We start from the raw sequence: 22866 nt of genomic DNA, 5'->3' as shown, positions 1-22866 counted from the left end.
TATTTAATGTGAGAACCACATAAACGAGGGAGAGTTCTCCCGTGAGGGTGGTTTTGCTTTAACTTCGGATTGATTGATGTCCTTTTGCAGACAATCATTAGCTGCGAGTTGTCGATTCTCCCACCCTCTTAAAATCCCCAAACTGCCACGCCCCCTTAAACTGTGAGTGGCGTTGACAGCTTGCCAAATTGTCTGCTGAAAACTCGTCTTAAGCTGCAGACATCGTCCCATGACCATTATACGTCATTAGCATCCAAGTCTCCCAGCTCCTTATCCATACTATATATGTACTATATATACTATATATATATGTGTAGCTGACAACGGATTTTATTTGGGATGTCTTCTAAACATCATAGCCATGCTCATCGATTTATAAATAAGTACTTACTAATATTTTTATTTCTGACGCAGGCACTCCCTATAAGCTTAAAAATTTGTTCAGATTAGTGTTCTTTATATTAACGCTGATTCTTTTAATAGGTTGTTCTACTTACAATCACAATCAGTGGCATTGTAGCACTCTGAAATTTTATAAAAAAAATTAAATGCATCCATTTATCAAGCAATGCTTACTTAAAGGAGCATCTACTACCAGCAGGTCACCTATAATTTTATTAATTTAGTTGGTATCGAAATGAAAAATGGTTAGCAATCTTACAGAACGGAGGTATCAGAATTGCGCTTGCAACACCAAATATCCCAATTATTACAAAAGTGCTGACATACATGTTATATGTACTTGATTTACTTTGGTGTGATAAAAAAATCAGTTTAATATTTAGGAGGAGGACGGTGATCTTAAAACACTACTCACTGAATAGTTTATTTTTCTTCGAAGTTTGTTCTTTAACGCATGAGTTTCCGCAGCAAATCAATGAAGCAGTTTTATGCCTTCCAATTTTAACGTATCGAATCAATTTTTTTTATAGCTTAGCTTATTTTTTCCCCACTCATTTTCTATCGATATAAAACCAAATATTTGCCGTACACCTCTACTAGCTCGAAACGGGTATCTAGTAGTCGAGGCGCTCGTTCTTGTATTGTATTGTACAAATACATAAGTTTGCAATTAAGGTGCGAAAAATTCAATTTTTATGCATATTACTTAAGATCTTTTCATGTCGAAATCAGACTCATTCAAAAAAAGTTCACCAAAAGTAAGTAGTTGAAGATGAAAGTGTTCGGCAGTTTGGATGTCCTTTATTTGCTGGCGATCCTAGTATCCCTACTTTCTCTCGTCGCGGGAAACTCTTCGGTGGTGGCGGTGACCCACGAAAACTTGCAAGGAATAATCGATTCTAATGAATTGGTTCTGCTCAGTTTTTACACGGATTGGTGCCGTTTTAGCCAGATTTTGCAGCCCATTTTTGAGGAGGCGGCGGCGAAGGTTCTACAGAAATTCCCTGAAAACGGCCGTGTGATCCTGGGAAAAATAAACTGCGACACTGAAGATATATTGACCGATCAGTTTGACATACTTAAGTACCCAACGATAAAGATCATTAGGAATGGATTGGTTGGCAATCAGGAATACCGTGGCCAGAGATCGGTGGAGGCCTTCCTCCAGTTTGTGGAAAAGGAGCTATCAGACCCAATCAACGAGTTCCATAGCATTGATGAGCTTAAAAACGTGGATGTTGGCTATGGAATAGTCATTGGTTATTTTACCTCCAAGGATCATGCTGAGTATGATAACTATCGCAGGGTAGCGAGCCTTTTGCGTAACGATTGTAGGTGAGTTTATTGTATCCAGTGAACAACACATAGTAAATTGATATTTGTAAAGCAATTTGTGGAGTTCTGTAAACTTAGCTTCTGTTATATATATTTTTAATTATAATATTTTAAAAATTACAGGTTCCTTGTAGGCTTTGGTGACTTGACTAAGGACCTCCGACCGCCAGGAAAGAATGCGTTGATCTTCCGCGGCGATCCCTCGATTCCGAATCACAAAAACCAGTACAGTGAGTACTTGGGCAACATGACCAGCTTTAAAGAACTAACCTTTTGGATCGACAAGACGTGTGTGCCTCTGGTGAGAGAGATCACCTTCGATAATGCAGAAGAGCTATCGGAGGAAGGATTACCATTTGTATTGCTGTTTTACGACAAAGACGATCTAAGTCCCATCCAGGAGTTCAAAAACGCAATTCAAAGCCAGATGGAAAATGAGACGAGGGTTATTTTCCTGACTGCCGAAGGGGAAGCTTTTAAGCACCCACTTTTCCATTTGGGCAAGTCCTTGAGTGATTTGCCAGTGATCGCAATCGATTCCTTCATGCACATGTACCTATTTCCACGCTACCAGGACATTTACGATCCAGGATCCCTCAAAAAGTTCATAGATGACCTGTTCAGCGGTGCACTGCATTATAATTACCACGTGGACCTGCAGGCTAAGGAAGATTCGGAGTCCATAATCGATCCAGCTGAAGACCAGCCAGTCGTACACGAGTCCAAGTTTAAGGACCTTAAGCCATCCAAGCACCGTTACACTTTGGTCAACCGCACAAGAGACGAGCTATAATAATATCCTTCTCTACCATAATCTTCGGTCATGCTTAGGTGTAATCGTTTATTATCAGTTTAAGTCAGATGTTTTTAAATGTAAGATTAAACAAATAAAAAATAATAATTTATTTTGACTCTCAAATAAAATTTATTTAATTTCAGTTGTGGTTTTACCTTGAGCCAATAAAATGGTAGTCCACCATCGAATACAAAGCGTTCTCCGACTATGAAGTGAAATATTTTCACAAGCCCATCGCCGACTAGACCAGCATTGAATGCCCCATTTTGGACTCTGTGACAAATCGCACACTCATCATATATGGGCATCTCATCAGATAGTCAGGAGATGACACGTGCCTCGATATCGATATTTCCTGGAAGATCGCCTCGATCCAGAACAGGAACGTCAATTTCATTTGAATATGCCTTGCCGACTGCTCTACACCAGACCATATAAACACTAATAAACTCATTAGTCAAGCATCTCACAAGCAAATCTCACAGGTGCAAAATACCAATACAATAAAATTGTTTTTCTCTCTGCAATCTAAGTACAGTGAAGTGGAAACAGCACAATTTTCTATTTCTTTGAAACTTAAAATATCACAATAATTTTAATCGTACACTCAGGAATTAAAGGAATTTTTTAAGAAACAACAAATATTTATAAATTCTTATCACACTTTTTCCGAACCGATATATTGCTTTAACTTTTAAAAATTTTACGGCATTAATGAATCTTTTCCAATTGATTTATTATTAAAAGTTAAAATGCATAATTTGCATTTTCGCTGTCAGCTTACCACGACTTGCATTCTAACATCTGATCGCATCACAATGTTAAATTCTCGAGGGAGTATCGCGGCTTTCCTTTTCAGGGCCGTGGCTCTGTGCTTACACTTCTACTCCAATATTGTCATAATTAATAATATCTTTATGGTCATATGCCAGCGCAAAATCGAGCGTGACTCGAGATGAAGTATCTGCCACAGCGGCGAGTGCAGCTGCAGGTGCAACTGCCTCTAATCAGCGTCAGCAGCGCGTGCCACTCGCGTTGTCACCTGCACAATTATAGAATTTTCCATAGTCGGGCAGTGCTGGCCACCAAAATGGCCAGGTCCCAAAATGGTGTCCGCCAAGAGTCCGCGCGAAGTGTCCGCCATAAATAACTGCCAATAAAAGTCAACGGTTTTGGCGCATTAACATAACAGCTACGCCGAATTCGTTGACAGGTTACTGCTTTTTCTTCGAGCACAAGACCTACCTGGGCAGCATCTTCCATCCATCCATCGTCTGCTGGCATCATTATTTCTCGGGCTAAAATTGAAATAATCGCCTTTTAATCGCCTACGCCTCGACGGTTTGACTTGGCTCCAATTACCGCTGCAATCGTTAACTCTTCTGGCTGACAGCCAAGTTGGACATGAGCCCCTTCAATTGCCACTGGGATCATCAGTCCGATCGACAATAGTCGCGGAAGTCACGTGCGGAAGTTTTCCAACTTTCTCAGTTACACTGTTGGCCGACAAACATGCGAGTTTCGAATTAAAGCTGGAAAAACTTCCGTTTACAAATTACTTGTTGCCTGATTTTTTTTTTGGGAATTAACCTAGTTTTTGAAAAAATGTTATTTAGATCTTTTTTCCGTTATTAGAATGAAGGAATGACCTGGTACTTAGTACTCATTTATGTTTATGAGAAAAAGATTATAGTACGTTTGCTAAGATGCATGTTACGGGTAGCAAAAAAGTATTTCCGACCTTATTCTAGGTCCAGGTCCACTAATCGAGTCCTTTTACCAATGTCCGTCCGTATGATATTGAAGATCTTGGGTACCATAAGATCAATATATTAATGATTTAACAAGCAGATTCTGATTGAGAGCGACTAGGAAGCATTTTATACATTTAACCATATTTTTTAGTAAAGGTTATCGAATAGATGCTGACTTAAATACTCCTTATTCTTCCCTTTTCAATTTTGAAAGATGGCTTAAAATATTAAATATACCAATGTCCTATTTTCAGCACGTCTTGTGTTCGAAAACAAACGCAAATATTTAAGTGATTTATTTGTGTATTATGTGCTTGAAATTCCCGCATGTTTCTACTCGAAAATACGATAAATTCCCAAAGCTCAGTGAGACCGAGCTGACAATTACAATAGCAATTTGCAGTGGTCAAATGTGTGATATTTCAATTAAAACTTAACGGCGCAAGTCATTAAACGGCAGATACAACATGTACAGCAATCGGAGGAACACAAGATGCCGCAAAAAGCGCAAATGTCGCAAAAGACGGCAAAAATCGACAGCAAAAGCAGAAATATCGGTGGCAGCGGCCATTTGAGAGAGCTCAACATATTCAAAGTTGTGCACGAGCGCGATTCCAATTTCATTTTGTGCTCGGCGACGGGGCAAAAACCATTTGCGCAGCAACAAATGAAGAAAAAACACAAACAAAACGTTTTTGTTTAATTAAATTAACAAAATACGCGTCGGATGAGCGGCTAAAAAACTCGGTTATTTTGCACGCAGACCAACACGCCAACACGTGTTGCAGAATTGGCCCAGAGAGAGAAAGCGAGGCCAAAAGAGAGACACTAACAATGACTGGCTTTAAGCCTGCTCTTAAGCCCTGTTCTATCCCACTTCCACTCGGCGGCCAAGTGACTCCGTCTCACTCGAGCCACCATTCAGTTGGTGGCCACTCGCTCGCTCTCCATGCGAACATAGCTCATGCGCCCTGTTGTCTCGCTCTGCGGCACTCGGCCAACCCGTTCTGGCCAATCGGCAAAAAGCGGTTGAAAAACAGGCGGAGCCTCTCCGGACCCCCGATGCAACTTGGTCGGGAGCCCTGATCCCCGTTCAGAAGCCCTCAGCCATAAGCCACATGCAAACCCTGCCCCTGCGCCATTGCAGCTGTCGGGAGAGTCTGTCAACCATTTGGCGTCCATGACCAAGCATGACGGCTATCTGGGCCCTGTTTGTGGTGCCACTGCTGCTGCCACTGCTGCTGCTTCTGCCACTATCTCATCTCGGGTTCTGGCTTTCTGGCTGGCATTTTGACATTTCGCTCGGAGGCTTCTGGAGTCTGTGGCGCCGCACTGCAGCATCTGCAGCCACATCAGTTATCTGTTCCGCTGCGGTTTGCGGCGATAAATGTGCGCCATCATGCAACTGACTGCGGACTTTGCATTGCGGTTCGACACTGCGGCTCTGTTTCCAGATCGTGCAACTGTGTTATCCAAAGAAGTTATCCCAAACATAAAAGTATGGAAAAGAAAACTCTAGTATATTTACCTCAACCATACGGAAACAAATTTGAGGTTTTGAAACGAAGTGGGTGCTTCTTGGATAAGACAATAAATAAACTTGAAAAGACATCAAAATATGAGAAATTTTGCTTCTACGTTTGGATACCTCGGAATCATATTAATAAGAAATGCTTTCAATAAATAATGTTTTTAAATAAACAAGTATTTACAAATTGCTCTTCACTAAATGTAACAGTTTTTTAGTACATTCATTTGAAACAAGCTTGAACGTTTAATCGAGCTGCTCGAAATGAAATTATTATGAAGTATGAGGGAAACTTTTCTAGCTTCTTTCGAAATCTCGATAAAGGTTGAGAGGAAGAATACTAATTAAATCAATATCATATTTTACAAAAGTTTGGCTCGGGCGGTTTGTGGGCGGCAAATAATTTTGTCAATTATGGCAATTAATAAAACATGTATTGGCATGTATTACAATTTAAAAAAACCAGAAGGATTTGGTGGATCAACGTTCTAACGTTGCAACGTTCTTGCACAATGTAGAATCTGCCTGCCCAATCTCAACTTCCAAGCCAATAGTTCACCAGATCTCGACGTTCACACGGATGGACAGACGGACGAACGGAAGGACATGGACCGAGCCACTCCGGTAGTGAACCTGATCAAGAATATATATACTTATAGAATATATATATATATATATACATATATAAACTTATACCTGTTATATACTACTATTCCCGTTCACTCTTCAAGTAACGGATATAAATACGTAATAATTTAAATGCCATTTTGTATTATTTATATATGTTTTGTATAATATGTCGTTATGTCGGCCTTATTTATATACTGTATCATCGTTGGTGGCTGAAGGTATTTAAAAAGCGTGATCTATTATTTTACATTCCATTTTGGCTTGGTTTTGTTATTAAAAAGATGTTTGGCTTTTTCTATCATGAGTTAAGTTACTACTTGGAACTACATGAATTTACCCATTTATCCCACTTTCGTGTGTAATAACGCTCTCTAAAAATTATTTTGAAATAACTAAACAAACTTTATTGAAAAATTTGTCAAATCCCTAGAATAAAAATATCGTGCCTTGATTTTAATTTGAATAAATATTTCGGATTTACAGATTTAATATATATTATACACAAATAATCGGTGTTTTTTTTTTCGTTTCTTAAAAAAACAGCCAAAAACATAAACTTTTTATTTGTCTTTTTTGTTAATTTTCCAAGTCCGGTGCTAAAAGCTATCTGGATCCCATCGGTCAGAATGGCTGGTCGTCTGCAAATACAAAGTGGCATTGATGACAGTGCAAACAAGAGCGGCGACAGTCGAAATGCGATAAGGAAATTTGTGTTGCACTCAACTAAATGAAAAGCGGCACGGAAAGCGCATAAAATGGCAACCGACAAATGGAAGACCATAAAAAATATGTAATTGCGGCAGGCGAGCCATATTAGCAGGTGAAATAATCAAATTATCTGATAAACCGAAAGGGAAACTGCGGGACATTAGGTTCCCAGTCGGTCGGAAAAACCACAAGGGTTAAACGCAGCCATTTCCCAGTGATTTGAGTGAGGAAAAGCCAGCTACATCGTTGCCATTGCGATCATACATATCTGGCATTCTGCTACTGGTGCAATCGACTCGAAGTCCCCAGGTGGATGTGCCAATTGCATTGATTAACTAAATAAACGCGCAGCACTTGCATTTTAATTTCATTTATTTTGACCTTTTTCCCCGAGGAATGGCAGTTGCAGTTGTCACAGCCGAAATGCGCTGCCATTTTCCCACCCGCTGGCGACACATGTCCGTGCCCATAAAAAATGCCTTGTCAGGAGTAAAAAAAAAGATTGAAGAAAAATTAACAAAAAAATATAAAACGGCAAGCACAAGCAAAAAGATGCCAGTCAAGGGGCGAGCAGTGAAAAAAAAGAAATAAACCAAGTGCTCCAATAAAAATTCCACCGCCTTCGCCCTCGTGCCGACCTGCTCTCACACTCACACCCTCTCTTTCACGCTCGCACTCTCTCTTTTTTGCCCGATTTTATGGTTTTTTTTTTAAGAGCGCATCGCCGCTTTTTCCCGGCTTGCTCTTGAGCTTGGCCAACACTGCGTATGAGTGGAATTTTTTCAGTGCCGCCGAATCATCGCTTCGCTTGAAATGAATATGTGCGATTATTAGCCGCAAAAAAGCGTGTTTCGTTTTTGCCACTGACTTTGGTAGTTTTTGCGGATTTTTAATTTGAATATTACATGTATTAAAAACTCATTACTACGCGTGGTTCGCCATCGAAGTTGGTCAATGGGCTAATGGTCTGCGGATGCGATTTTTTGTCTTTTGCGCAAAATTATGCATTTGGGATCGGAACGAAAGCAATTAATGTATGCTCTTATCTTCATTTTGGGTGTGAAAATGTAAATACTAACTAGAAACGGTGTGCTAGGGTCAACATTATGGCAAAACCAAGATGTAAATAGTCACAATTATTAAGAAGCAAGAAATGGCTTATAAAGAAAGTTTGGGTACTACGGTTTAATACTTTACACCTACATATATAATATTATAACTTATACGAAATACAATTCAAAAATTAATTAATACAAATAAAAGGCCTAAAAAAAGAACCAAGTATTGTATTTATTAAATTAGAAAATATAAATATAAAAAAGAAAAAACTAGAAACTTAAGTAAATCAAGGTGCTTTTGTGATTGGTGGTACAATCAATAAAATAATGTTCCAGGATTAAGCAATAAAATGGAAACCATTTTCCTGATAACACTGTTGATAAACGATCCCATCTTCGGTGGCGGACTTGAACCATCATTGCTCGTCACCTAAACGCCCCCGTGTTTTCCATAAAGATTGAGCTATAAAAACGGGGTGCCGCATTAACCGTTCGCCGCGCAACGAGCAGCGTGCAACGTGCAGCATGCAACAACAATATGCTCATTCATGCTCAAAGTCAAGAGAAAAGAAAAGCCACTCAGGCAAAAAGCCCGAAATCAAATCAAAGTTGCTCAAGAGACCCGGCAGCAAAAAGCGAGCTGCAGGAAAAACCACAAACAATTTTTTCCATCGCCCCGAAGAGAGAGGGAGAGAGGCTGCGTGAGAGAGGGAGAGAGCGAGCGAACCACTTTTTGCCGCTGCTTTTGGAGCAAAAGGAGTAAAAAGCTGTTGCGCAGGCGTCGCCGTCTGCCCCAAAGCCGTGCCAGCCACGAGTGCGAGAGAGAGAGCGGGCGAGTGGAGCGACAGAGAGGGCAGCTATGCTGCGATTTGGCGGCGAGTGCGAGGCATTTGAATGTTTTTTTCGTGGCCGCACTCAGCATTCGAGTTCGGAATTCTTGCGAGCTGGCAGCTACTTTTTGCGCTGCTCGCTGCTGCCGCTTCTGCTGAGCCAAAGCCAGAGGCAAAGTCCAAGCCAGGCTAAGCCAAACTAAACCTGGCCCAAACGGCCGGCCACTCGGCCACTGTCCACCAGTTGGCCACTTTCGCGCGCGTTCCAGCCAAGTGCACTCCGCAGTCTGCACTCTCCGTTCTCCGTTCTGCAGTCCGCAGTCTGCAGTCTGCAGTCTTTTTTGCCCGCGTCTCCCAATCCGCGAAGAATTCTGTCGCAAAGTGCAATGCATTTTCGCCATTCCGCAAGTGCAGCTGCTCCCCCAGCTCGCGGTATCACAATTAAAAATCGAGCGGAGTGAACTCGCAAATTGTTATCACCACACGTCGTCGTCGTCTGAGTCGGTAAAAAACAAGCCAGGCCCTCGGAAGGGTCGAAATTGGTCAAGTGTCAATGCGTTCGAGGCCGTAATAAACGTGTTTCAGTGCGCCCCTGAATAGTTATTGTGATCCGCTGATCAGCTGAGTGAATGCAAGTGAACGAATATTGAGGAATATCCACTTACCAACCGCGATAATTGTGAGGAGTAAATGTCGAATGGTTAGAAAGTAACGAATTCATTCTATAAATCCCAGCAGCAACAAGAGTAACTCATTGTCTATGGAAAATGTAAAGACTAGCCTAATACAATATTTTATATGCGGACAATAAGGCCATCTTGCAGAATTAAGTTTTTAGATACTTGTTACAAAGTTAGAGAAAAACATGTTAGACTGACCCAAAAAGTATATAAATTATTAATTAAAATAGTGTCCATAGAGTAAAATATAGTTCGTTGATAATTATTTACATAATTTATTTAAAATGGAAATAAACCGTTTTTTTTTTTACAAATTGATAACATAAATGTTGCTTTTATACCGTAAACATACCTTAATTTTGAATTTTTGGAAATATTTGTGATTTCAAATCGATTGCAACTCATTACTCACATCACGATTGTGGTTAAATATTATTTACATAGGTAACCACCGCTTTCATTTCCATACAGTCCAGATTTGAGGATAGACTAAAGTAGTTGCTTTCTAACCACATGATTCTTTCCCTACTAGTCTAGAGGCGACTCTATTCCCCAAAAAGTGAATAAAACAATAAACTAAACTAAATAGCGCGTTAATTAATTGAAACGTGAAATAGAAATTGCGAGCGAACCCCCAAGTGGAACTAATTAGAATAACGCCCCGCACAACCGCCAATCGAAGGTGCTTAAATGATTATGCATGGTACCTGGTACAAGGGACCTCAGTTGGCGCACCATCCTCACTCGAATCCGCACAACAGTTCGCACGGCCACAGTGACTACCACCAGTTCCGCTCGTACCCCTCGTTCGTTGTGACGCCCTACCACGATGGCCATGTCCAGGGCCCGGCCACGCCCACTCCATGCACGGCCCCGCCAACGCCCTGCAACGGTCCAGTTCCAGTTTCAGTTCCAGTCTCGATTCCCGTCTGCCACACCGGCGGTCAGGGCTCGCCAGTAATTGTCGAGAGCTCCTTTGCAGCCGCCGCCGCCGCCGCTGCAGCGGCTGCTGCCGTCGCCGTCGGAGGATCCAGTGCCACGCCCCTGCTGCCCAGTCCGCCCATCAAGATCGAGCAGGTCTTCGGCGAGCCCTCTTCACTTGGAACCGTCGTCGAGGATTACGCGCTGGGACTAGACTGCCCCGTGGAACACACGTTTCGAGTAAGCGCACTGAAAAGTTTACATTATTTTTATTTCATTTAAATAATGTACTTTATTTGAATGCAACGGAAACTTTTATCTAGCTGAAAAAATGAAAACATTTACGTTTTTTTATCGCAGGATATTTATCATGTTAATATACATTTTCTTCATTCATTCTGTTTCTTCATTTCATTCTGTTTCTTTACATTACATCAAGAAATGTAAAAACATCAAATGAAAAGCACATTATTTACTATGCGTTTTCCAAGGATACAAAGGTTACCTTCTTGCATAATTGGTTTGAAAGAACCAACTCTTGGCCGAAACTTTTTCTAAACCATTCACAAGAGAATTGTTATACTGCTATTGATGTTAGTCATGTTATGCTTAATGGGAATTATAATTTCAACTCTTTTAAATAATCGACCGATCTTCAATAATCATTTATGAGATTAAGAGTTTGCATTCTTGGGCATCGGTAAAATCTTCTTGCCAAATTAATAGCTCCTATAGCTTTCGAGATCTCAAACCGTTTACATCAGCGAAAACACAGATAGATAATAATAATCCTAATGATACATCTTCGATTAAATAATAAATCGTTTTTTAAATAGTAGTATGCTCTTCTGAGTGCAAAAATTGTGTAAGGTATTACTCCTGAAAATAGAGAAATTTACCTACCCAAATCTAACTTCATTCACTGACTTAAATATCGAATTATAATATTTTTTAAGTTTTGCCCAATTTTGTTATATTAATTTTGTATCCACTTTTAAGATATTGCTAGCCATTTGATAAAAGTTTTATTTTATATAATAGATAGAGACTTTAGGCGATATTTATTGAAAAAATAGTTAAAAGAAAAAATGTTCCTTAGTAGAAAACATCAAAGCTCTTATGAGTTTAAAAACCTCACTGTTGGTTGCCATGCTTTAGCCATCCAACTGCCGTTTCCTACCCAATTTTAGAGCAGTGTATGGATAATGTTATTATGTCAAATTACTGGTTAGCATCCCCATTGGAGCAGCTGCTGCACTTGTTTGGCTCGACTCTCACCACCGAAAGTGGGCGTGCTCCAAATCAATTTCCATAAAATCATCCAATAACACTTAAAAGCCAGGCAGGGCAAAAAACCGACACACACAAGTGGTAGGCGAGAAAAAAACAGGAAAACAAACACGCCCCCAACTCGAAGAGCGCGAGAAAGAGCTCTCTCTTCCTCTCTTTGGGGAAAGCAAGAGCGCCGCAAAAAGGAGAGAGCTCTAGTTTCGAGTGGGTTGTTAGGGAAAAACGCTCAAGCTTTAGCGTCGCTTTTTCAGGCGGCCCAAAGGACACCACTTTTTGTCGGCTTGGTTCGTGCACAGGATATCCCATAATTGCCTGGCTTTCAAAGCTTTTCCCAGTCTAATGGAGATTGACATGATGGCTTCAAGTGGCTGAAAGGATATTAATGCAAATCAACAGGTGGCCCTGCGAAGTTTAAGAGCTAGATGACAGCCTGTGGAGTTGAATAATTTAAGGAAATCAAAATATGATTGATTTTTTTAATTTCATAGCATTCCAGATATTTTGCTTTAAAGTTCTATATACATATAAACTTGTTACTGTTAGTTTTTTAAAATTTCTCATATATATTTCGTTATAAATTGATGGTATTTCATATGAGTTTCTCGTGTGCAGAAATTCGAAAAAATACATTTCAATTACCCAGACGAAACCATTTTTTCAAACCTTCTCTGAGCTTTTAATGCATCTTAAAGGGCAATATCATTTCCTTCTGCTGCTGGCGATGCAAAATGGACGCACGTTCCTTACGCTTATCAGGACATTTCGCCCACACATCCAAACACATGTGTGTATGTGTGTGCGTGAATGCCAGCAAAGGGCAGCTGGAAATCCTTGAACATAAAAAGAAAACAAGCCAAGCAGCCAGCACATGCACATAAAAACATATGCTCCTGGACAGGATTTAGTTTGGGGACCCCATCCGACGCCTTGCACTTTTTCCGACGCCGACTGCGACGCAGGCTGCGCTGCAAATGCAATTCCTCTGCGCTGATACTGCCGCTTTTTAAAGGGTCCTGATACTGGTCCCTCGTACTTCTTATAAGCAAATCGGCTTAGACGAGCGTTGCTAGAAAGTCTATCTTAGTATAGATTAAAAGTTTTCCAGAATATATATATATTATGGCTTAAGAAAATGAAACAATTCAATTGGGGTTGAAATGATACAAGAACATTTTTTATTTTAATTAAATAATACATAAGTATTAGAACAATTATATATAGATAATAATTCATGGCAAGCTCAATAACATACTTTTAAGATTTATTTATTATTCTATTAGATATAGTTCAGTTTGCTTCTATCCAGGTTCCTAGAACTAAAATAGTTCTTAATAAGATTCGATCCCCCACTTTTCGACTTCGATCTATAAGCATCTTTCAATTTACTCTTTGATATACTTGGATCAAACAAGGGGAATATTATTCAATGGTTTTTCCTGCCGCACAGACGAAACTTAACTTGAGGGGGGAAATTGCAGCGGAAAATAGAAAATCATTCAGAGAAATTGCACAGCAAGCGGTAACAAACAAACAACGGGCTTCAGCTGAGCTGGGGAAAAACTAGTAAGAAGAAGGGAAATAATATAAACAAAATGAAGGAAAGAAATTGGCGCTCGTGAAATGTTAACGGGGCCAGGAGGGCGCTGAGTTGAGCAGTGGCAGTGGCAGCAGAAGGATATATATCCGCAGTCATCCTCGAGCAGCGACTCCGGCAGAGGCAGCGACGCCGACTGCGAAGCTGGCAGCGCTGAATGTTTTTATCCTTTCTTCGATGTGTCGTCGCGGCATATTGCTCTGCTCGTATCTGTGTGTGTGTGTGTGCGAGTGTAGCTGTGTGTTTGTGCCAGGACATCACACGGTTTCGCTTTTCTTTTACAACTTTTTGTTATTATTTCGTTTTTGCTCGACGCCTGCAATGTATTTCTTTCAGTTTGCTGGCGTTTTTTTCCTTCATGTGCAAGAAAAAATAAGCTTTTACTTGGCTTTTTTATGTCCGAGTGTGTGTATGTGTGCGTGTTTGTTACTGCTGCTTTTCCGAGCTCTACTTCTTGAGTTTCCTTTTCGCGCGCGCCATTTCGCTGCTGCTTTCCACAGCTCCTGCTGCTACTTACCCGTACAACAAACATGGCCATAAGTCGCCGGAGCTCGCTTCCGCTCTGTCTGTTTTCCTTTTTTCCACCAGTCGCCGCCTCTGCCGCAGTCGCAGTCTCGGCCGGCGTCTCAGCCGCAGTCGGCGTCGCAGTAGCTGCGATTGTTGCATGTGGTCCTGGGTTTGTTGCCTTTGGCGGGCTGCAACTCTCGTTGTCTTCAGTTCGCTTGGGCTTGGCCAAATCTATTGGTCGCGGTGCCGCGCTCACGCTCGCGTCCGTGTCCGTGTCCACATCCGCATCCGCATCCGCGTCCGTAACCGTGTCCGTGTCCTTTTGCGGCCGAGAGTTGCGGCCACCGTACGCGAGATGGCGCCGCATCATGACGAGGGCTGAAAAACTCCAATTAGGATAACCGGGCTGGTTTTTTGGGGATGAATTTGTACATATCTGAAATCTACTGACATCCAGAATATTAAGGACAAAGACATGACTTAAACGACTAACGCGTTCTTCAATTATCGATATTTGGTTAGGTTGGAAGACCCTATATAAATGTTATCTGTTCTCTATAAAAAAGAACTAAAGATCCTATTCAGCTTATTATGCTTATCTTGAACTATTAAAATAGGTCACAACTCTTATCATAGCTGATCCCAAAAGGACATCCAATAAATAATTGAAACTTCTGTTCCCTTTAAGTGCTTACCAGCTTTGCAAAAGTACTACTATATTTTAAAAGGTGGTTAGAGTCCAAGGGAATTCCACTTTAATTTTTGGCAGGTAGATTTGGATATTGCCAACATTCAAGCACCTCCAAATGGGAAAAAATGCCAAACGTTGTTATTCTTGTCTACGCCTACAGCAAGCACGTCTTTTTGAGGAAAAACAGGCACACAGGACCTATTATAGGATGTGCAGCACACACACACACATATAAGCGCCGCTTGAAGACGGCGAGGCGAAATCAAAATAATAAAAATCACAAACATGAGCAAACCGTATAAAAGAAACCCAATCTGCCGCTTCTCCCCGTTTCCCCCCGATCTGCCGCATGTCGCGCAAATTCAGCTTTATTTTCTATTTTTCCCCATTTTTCGCTTTTCTTACAAGAAAATGCTGCAGTGCGCGCTGAAACTGCAAATGTATGTCTTTATAACGGGCAGTGTGCATATAAAAAGGAGCGAGCAGGGGGAATTATAAAATGAAAAAGGGCCAGATATAACAAAAACTGCAGCAGGAGGAAGGTTGAGAGGAGCAACAAAACAGTCACAACACACAAGAGTCTCAGTTAACGCACACACACACACACCATATTCCTTCATGTTTGTGTGTGTGTGTGATAGTGTATGTGTGCGGACTTGTATGTATAAAACATTCGCGCGCGCTCGCCATTTTCTTTTGCCTTGAGCTGCTGCACTTTGGCTTCCAGTTGGGCTCCTCAGTTGTTGCAGGTTATCCCACGCTCGCTGACGGACGGAGACGTAGACGGACTCACGGACAAGACATCCGGACGGGCGGACAGCCGGACGGACGGGAGCCAACACAAGCTCACCCGGGAGACCAACTAGCAAGCACTCACTCTCAAATCTTTTCTTATCAGCATGAAATGAGGAAAAATGCGGTACATAGTTAGCTGCAGCTTTAAGCCCCGTATACGTAATATGAACACCGGTCAACGAGGCGTATACGCAATACCAAAGCAGTGCCAACACCAGGATGTCATTGAACACCACGATGGCATTGAATAAAGTTCCTTTTTATGTGAAAAGTTAAAAAAAGATAAGCCATGTTAACGCGAAGTTAAATAAAGGATTTTACGAATAAAGTTCCTAAACGAAAGTGCAAAAATAGGGATAAATCATGTAAACTCCGTAAAGTGTAAAACTGCAACGCAAAGTTCCTATCACCCAGTGCAAACTACATTTAGTATACAAGTGAAATATATTCATATTTCGCTCTTTCAAATAAGTAAATAAAATATTTATCAACCGAAAAATAATCTCTTAAATAATAACAAACTGCTGAGAAATTGAATTCACAATAAATATGCCGGAAAACGCGAATAAAAACTCACCACTTGACGACTAACTTAACACTCACCCACCTAGTGGAAATCGCAACAAACAAAACAAAACCTAAACTCCAGCCACAAAATGAAACAATCATAGATGAAAAGTAAACAAAACCCCACAGCTGAGCAAATAAATCAAAACGCAGAGACAACGAGCGCCGAGAACCGACAAAGTGTTTACTAAACAATAAACAAAACATCAAGCCGAAAAAAACAAATTGGTCAGCATATGCAAGTAAAAAGGATTGCTACAGATGTCCATCACGAGCAGCACAACCATAAAATCAAATAAAAAAAATGCTCCAAAAATAGCAAACTGGCAGCCAGCAAAACTTTTCAAGGTCGTCGCTGGCAAGTTTCTGGTGGCAAATCATTTCTATTTGTTTCAATTTAGTGTGCATCTAAAAAAGAGCGGGGAAAGTTTCTAAAGTGCACTCCGCTACCGCCATCTAAAATGAAATAAAAGTTAAGCCCAAATAAAAAGACATCAGATTTGGTTGCAAACTTTTTGTTTGCTGTTCCGCCCACTTTTTTCAACGTGAAATGTTTGTGTGTGTGGAAAATCAAACAAACTGTAGTTAGATACACGGCTGTAAGCGGGGGCTTTCCCGTTCGAAAGTGAAATTGTCCAGGAGGAGGAGTAAAAAGCGCTGCCTACATTTGGGCTCCACCGAAGTTGGTTGTCATGCACGAACTCATTGGCAAATACAGCCATTCGGACATGGACATGCTGAAGGATCAGCTGAAGCGTGGGGGCTACATGGGCGCCCTTGGGCCGCCCACGCCCGGCACACCCGCCCCCTCGCCCTTCCTGATGCCCGCCGAATTCTACAAGAGCCTGCTCGCCAGCGCCGTTCTGCAGCAGCAACAGCAGCACAAGTTCTACGCCGGCACGCCCTCGCCCAGTCCCGCCCCCAGTTTGTCACCCACCTCAGGTCGCCACTTGCTTTTTTCCACGGCAGCTGCGGGAACCGCTTGTGCTCCGGAGAATGGTCAAGTGAAGACGGAGATTGAAGAGCAGGACCAGGAGAACGGGGCGCCGGAAGCCGTCGGACATGAGGAGCAGAAACCCATCATCGCAGAGAACCCAACGCCGAGTGTTAGTATGGGAATATGTGTGGAAGTAAATGAGGGGTCATAAATGGGATTTCAAGGGGTTTAATTTTGATTATTTTGGGATGCAGATAAGTACAAATAAAACAAGGCTTTCCTGTGTCGGCCCTTCCTTCGTGTGCACACGAAGTAACCCTTAAAAAAGAGTCCTTGCCCCACAATTAAAACTTAATTGTCGCATGAGACTAAATGTTTCTATCAGTACTAGTTAAACGACATGATACGGTCACTTGAGGAGTAATTAAGAGCTCAAAAGTATTATCATTATTTTATATGGCAAAAACCTTTGTCTATTGATTACGATTGATCATTGGATCTTTGGATAAGGAATTGTTATCTTCTCAATATGTTTAAAACCCATTGATTTGTATTGATTGATTCCTATATCATCACTGAATGCGAAATGCTTAGATTAGAAAGTAGAAACATATAACGACTCTTACGATACGGTATGAATTCCATTAAAAACTCGTTTCTTTTTTCATGCCAACTCGATATTTTTAAATATTTGACGAAACCCTTTTTCACACAGACAACAAACCATTTTTCATTGCAGAAGCCGCACAACAACAACGGCTACTCGTGGTCCACCGGCAACAACAACGAGGTTGTCAGTCATAGCAGCAACGGCCACAACAACAACCACCCAACAACACCACCCACTCCGCCCAACGAGGCGAGCGCCACCCAAGCGACTTCAGTGTCCGCAATTAATTTGAATCAAGCCCAACCCGCATCACAGACGCGTTCAAACTTTGGCAGCTCCATAAAGTCACCACCATCAGAACCGGACGCGGTCACCGCTGCCACGTGCAAAAGTCAGGAGAATAACTCCGGCCAGAACCCCACCTCCAACTCCCTCTCCGATCCCAACCCGGCTCACAACCTTAACTCGAATTCAACGGCCGCTGCCGTGGCCGCCGCTGCCGCCGCCGCCGCCGCTGCCAACATGCCGATCGGCGGCGTCCAGGGCCAGAATCCCACCCAGGGCCTGGTCCACTGGATGAGCGCCGTGATGGCCGAGCACATGACCGGCCAGACGCACCACGATCCTGGTGCCGTAGGCATGCACTACATGTGGAACGGGAACGTTGACGTGAGTATCAACTGGATAACTGGATTCACGGGGGCGGGCAAAATTCGTGGGGCGTTTGGCTTCTTCATTTTATCCCTCTTTGAAAAATCAAAATAACTATCACAGGTCTTACGTTATTTAACGATAACTAACAATCATTTTTTGAAACTACTAACAATTTGTTGAAACTACAATAATCAGTTTAAGTAAATTTGCCATGCTTTTTGTTTGACAGTCTACAAATTTGATCTTTGATCTTATGGCTTTTTATTCTTATCCATACCCATTATATTTAATTCACATAAAAAGTATGTTAGACGAAAAGATCAGGATGTTTTGAGCAAGATTACTATGAAAACTGGAAGAACATTTTTTTCAACTTCCTAATAAGTTACTATTTTGTTACAACATTGTGACAGACAGTTTATACTGAGACGGAAAATAATGAATTAAGAATTAGAATGAATTCCTTTTGGTAATTAAATATATTTAAGCCAAAGTATTGCTTTGTGACAGTGTACAAACTTTGGACTTGTCATTAAAGTTTGTCTTGCAGTCTTCTTCGTCATGGAGCAACTTTTCCGAGATAAAGCCAGTGGGTTGCAGCTGGGAGAAGGGGGAAAGTAGAGCATGGAAAACTTTTCTACTTGACACTGCAGTCGTGGTTCCAAGAGACCAATGAAGCTGCGCCATAATTAATATGCAAGCAAACTTGTCCGGCTAAGTGAATTAAATGAGTGATAGCTGCCTGTAGAAATTAAATGGGAGTCTTAGCTGCAACTAATTCTATCAATTTTTGTCTGCACTTTAAGTTTAATTGTCTTTGATTTTGGTGTTACAGTTAAAGTTTCCCAATTATTTATTGCTTTTTGAAAATAAGGAATTAATACCTAGCCAAAGACAACGACCTTAGCCCTGAGGCTCAGCTTCAGGTCAGGCCATTTCCAGTGATTTGTCAGCCACCCCTTCACTTCCAGCAGCTCATCTGGGCAGCGGTGGAGGCCACCCCTAAATCGCAGCCCCCAACACCCAACCCCCCGCTTTTGCCAGCACTTTCACTGTGCAAAACTTCGGGCCAACAACTGTTTCGGCCAACTCAAATCAGCCCCTCCCCACTGTACTCCACCTATTCCCGAACCCTTAACCCTTTCCATTTCTCAAAGCAGACGCGACGCTGAAAAAATCCTTTTGAGTTTCCCCTTCCTTCGACCTTTTTACCTTTTTTTGTTTTTTGCTTTTGCCGTTTCCAGCAAAACGCTCTGCTCTTCTCTGCTCGCGTGCCACGGTGTGTAAAAAATCGTACAATTTTTTCTTTGCATTTTTTGTGCGTTTTTTAAGATGTAAACAAGTTTTTCTTTGCGCGACGCGTTAAACATTGTTTTGTTGGTCTTGTTTTTCACCCTCCAGTTTTTTTTTGCTTCGGCTTTCTTTGTTTTCCTCTTGCTTTTTGCTTTTCATTGAGCTCCAGCGAGTTTCCCAACGCTTTTTTTTCAAGGAGCAGGGAAATTATTGTTTTGAATGGAGAGTGATTGTCTCCAAGGACGACGACGTGTCCAGGCAGAAAGGTTCACCTTGACTCTCCACCCCAAACCAGCATCCCCGCTGAATGGACTCGTTAGCGAGTCCTGGCGAAACCCATTTAAAACTTTGCTACACCCGCATGCTTCTTAAAGGATATTCGAAGTTAATTAATTTTTAAAGTTCAACAATGGTCGCCCATCCCTTTCGCCATCATCCATCTGCCCTTTGCCAACTGGCTGCGTCAACAATCACGGCATTTTTTGCTGCCGTTGTCACTTGCATTAGCGAAATTAGTTGGCCGAGACAAGCGGTGCCAAGTTGGTAGGGGAGCTCATTAATTAATTTTGCACTTAATTTTCGCCAAAGCACGGAATGCAAGCAGATTAGTTAGTCGCGAATGAATTATATATCCTTAAAACATATTCCGAGCTCGTCTGCCGCATAAGGGAAACCGCCAACCGCAGCGCGCTGGAAAACAAAGCTTTGCAATTAATACTTACGCTTCAATTAGAGGAAAGAACCGTCAACGAAAAAGTGAAAATTGAAAAGCGAAGTGAAACAACCCGCTCGCGCTCCACACCACTTACTCCTTTGGCTCCCAACCACGATTGGATTTGAGTCCGATTTCGTATCCCAGGCTAAAACTGACTAATGGGGCCAGTCACGGCACGTCGAATTGCGAACGGAGTTGGTACGAGGTCGAAAAAAAAAAAAATTGTATGGAACGGAAAGCAGAACCGCCAAAACCGCAAGCAACTTCAATTTTTTAAAGTAATTGCAACAAAGTTGGACACAATTTTTGTGTAGCAACAAAATCAACAAGAACCGGGGACAACATATTCTAACCTCAGAGCTCCCGCTGCACTTTGGCGACCAAAAAAAACCTGGCAAGAGGTGAAGGTATCGATGGATAGCCGAAGATTTAAATTCCCTTCAAGAATTCGTTCGGAGTTCGAGCATCCATTAAAATTAATTATAATAATCTAGGTTCAAGATCTCTCCTTCTTTTATAAACAATTTTGACAAAACTTTAAAAATAACATCTTTGAAAACATCTCTAAAAGCTTATATGCCCAAAAATGTCCTTGCTGGATTGCCAAGCTGTCTTAACCTTTGCGAAGGGCATTGCAGAAATGAGACAGAAGTGCGGATGGTCAAACATTTGGACACGAAAAAAAGCAGAAATTTAGTTTTTTTTTAAGCGACTAAATGCGAAAAAAATCAATAGAAGCAGACAGTGGCAACATGACTAAAAAGATGTGAAGAGGAAGGAAATAAAATAAAAAAATGGAATGCACAAGGTAGAGGGGCAGGGCAGGATCAGCTAAGCCAAGGTGAAGGGGTGCGGGTGGACTTCGCTCCACGTCTTGCGAGGATGAGGAGGAGTCGGACCAGACCAAGCCGGACCGAAAACCCCCGGCAAAGGTTGCTACATTGTGCAAAACACGCTTGGGGGACTGGGTTCGGGGTCCTGGCGAGTCCTGTCGGATGGTCAGGACGTGCAATTGCAAAGGGAAAAAATGTTTTAACGTTTTCCGCCTAATTTTTTGCACTTTTTAACGTTGCATAGAGGCGGCTAAGCCACCCAATCTGCCCCACCCCCAACGAGCCCGACGCCGACGTCGCTGCCAGCTGCCCGGCGAAGGGGTTAAAAAATTTGTTTTGATTTTTTTCCTCTAGAAACTCTTTGGTTTTTGTCCGCTCTGTTCTTTTTTTTAAGCTTCAGAGCGAGACAGCAGCAGAGGCGAAAGAGAAAGCTGCTGCTGCGCTGTGCCATTTTTTTGCGTTTCGCAAATGTCTTCCTTTTTTTATCCTGTCCAGTTTTGCTGCGTGCTGCAAACCGAACTTGGCGGAAATGGAAAATGGGAGTGGGCCAAGCGACGCCTTCCTGTTGCTGTTGTTGTCGCTGCTGCTGGACTTGTATTTGGTGCTGGGCTGTTGGTTAGAGTGGACTTCCGTCCATGTCCACAGCCATGTCCATGGCTCTGGTCATCTTCATCAGCATCAGCACCAGCACCAGCAGCTGCGTCTGTGCGTGTGTGTCTGTCTCTGCGCGCTTTTTTGCCGCTCCTGTGTTCGTTTTAGCCCTCCTACTAACTAGTCATGGCTGCAGGGAGTGGGTGCGGTGCAGAGTTGGCCAAGAGGAGCCAGCAATAGCGAGAGAGAGTGAGAGAGAAAAGGCAACTAAAGCAACAAAGCTAACGCTCAGCGGTTCACACCCACGCACTCCCGCATGTGTGTGGGCCTATCACACAGTGGCCAACTCCCCTTGCGCTATGCAACACTTTTTTAGTTGCGTTTTGGCCTGCTTTGTTTTGCTCCGATTTTTTGCGTTTTCACGTTTTTGAGTTGGGCCAACACCAAAAGCCGCCGCACTTTTGTCGCTCTCGTCGACATTCACCATCGCCGTCGCTTTGACACCTCGATTGTGTGCAGCGCGGTTTTCTATTTCAATTGGCACTCACATTTATTTGCATTAGTATTTCGAGCCGTTGGCCAACTCTGTTTTTGTTCGACTTTCTTGACGGTTTCCAATTCATGCAGGCCCTTTTTCCACCATTTTTTGCTGAGCCCATCACAAGCGGAGATCTTGTTACAATGGATCAAGAGTGCAAACTATATTTAGGCACGCTCTGAATGTTTATTTTGTAGCGAGTGTTTGAAAAAATGATGCAGTCAAGTGGATTTGAATTTCAGGTCACACAAACAGTTATCCAATCGATTCATTTTTTCAGGAATTTATCTCTTGTCCTAAAACAAATTATTTAAGTGCCAAATTTGCTTTTTACGCAACAGGATCACAACATTTTGGGGTCAATATATTTCTGAAAACGCTTGGCTATTGTTGTAAATGTTTGTTAATAGTTGAGCTAAGAAGCCCACTATTATTTGGATAAATTAACTAACTGTCTTATGCAATATAATTACTAATGCCAGAGAAATCAACATAAGCACATACAAAGTCATAGTAATTGCCAAATTAAAATATATTTATTGCACATTCAGAAATAATAATCAGCAGCCATGAAGAGCTACGATCTGGCTTGTGTTCAATAATAAAATT

At 41.9% G+C, this 22866-nt stretch overlaps 3 protein-coding genes across 7 annotated transcripts in view; 2 read left to right on the top strand and 1 right to left on the bottom strand.

Annotated features, from left to right (window-relative positions):
• Positions 1 to 1134: 1134 nt before the first annotated feature.
• Positions 1135 to 2657, top strand: LOC117143763 (endoplasmic reticulum resident protein 44). Its single transcript, XM_033308581.1, has 2 exons — positions 1135 to 1737; positions 1861 to 2657. Exons 1-2 carry the CDS (start codon positions 1175 to 1177, stop codon positions 2528 to 2530), a joined length of 1233 nt encoding a protein of 410 aa, XP_033164472.1. The 5' UTR covers positions 1135 to 1174; the 3' UTR covers positions 2531 to 2657.
• Positions 2658 to 9179: 6522 nt separating this feature from the next.
• Positions 9180 to 22866, top strand: part of LOC117143311 (zinc finger protein rotund) — a 36872-nt gene continuing 23185 nt past the window's right edge. For 2 of the 5 annotated variants that reach the window (XM_033307949.1, XM_033307950.1), the window contains exons 1-2: positions 16764 to 17192; positions 17763 to 18302. In XM_033307949.1, the coding sequence (XP_033163840.1) occupies positions 16779 to 17192; positions 17763 to 18302 (954 nt within the window). In that variant the 5' untranslated portion in view covers positions 16764 to 16778. Of the gene's footprint in view, positions 9742 to 10253; positions 10883 to 16763; positions 17193 to 17762; positions 18303 to 22866 lie in introns of those variants that run through there. The other 3 variants (XM_033307947.1, XM_033307946.1, XM_033307948.1) reach the window with 3 other exon arrangements.
• Positions 14040 to 14403, bottom strand: LOC117143313. Its single transcript, XM_033307956.1, is given in 2 exon segments — positions 14040 to 14105; positions 14107 to 14403. Coding segments are annotated over 2 exon segments (363 nt in total).

Source organism: Drosophila mauritiana, chromosome 3R, assembly GCF_004382145.1.
Source record: "Drosophila mauritiana strain mau12 chromosome 3R, ASM438214v1, whole genome shotgun sequence".
In the NCBI taxonomy this organism is placed as follows: Eukaryota; Metazoa; Arthropoda; class Insecta; order Diptera; family Drosophilidae; genus Drosophila; species Drosophila mauritiana.
The sequence above is the reverse complement of the archived record's forward strand: the minus strand, read 5'-3'. Positions and strand labels throughout refer to the sequence as shown.

What these genes read in the sequence shown, in the direction of transcription:
- LOC117143763 (XM_033308581.1), top strand. Translation starts at nt 1,175, where the DNA reads ATGAAAGTGTTCGGCAGTTTGGATGTCCTTTATTTGCTGGCGATCCTA. An exon ending in CTTTTGCGTAACGATTGTAG is followed by an intron (nt 1,738 to 1,860) that starts GTGAGTTTATTG and finishes TAAAAATTACAG; the next exon opens with GTTCCTTGTAGGCTTTGGTG.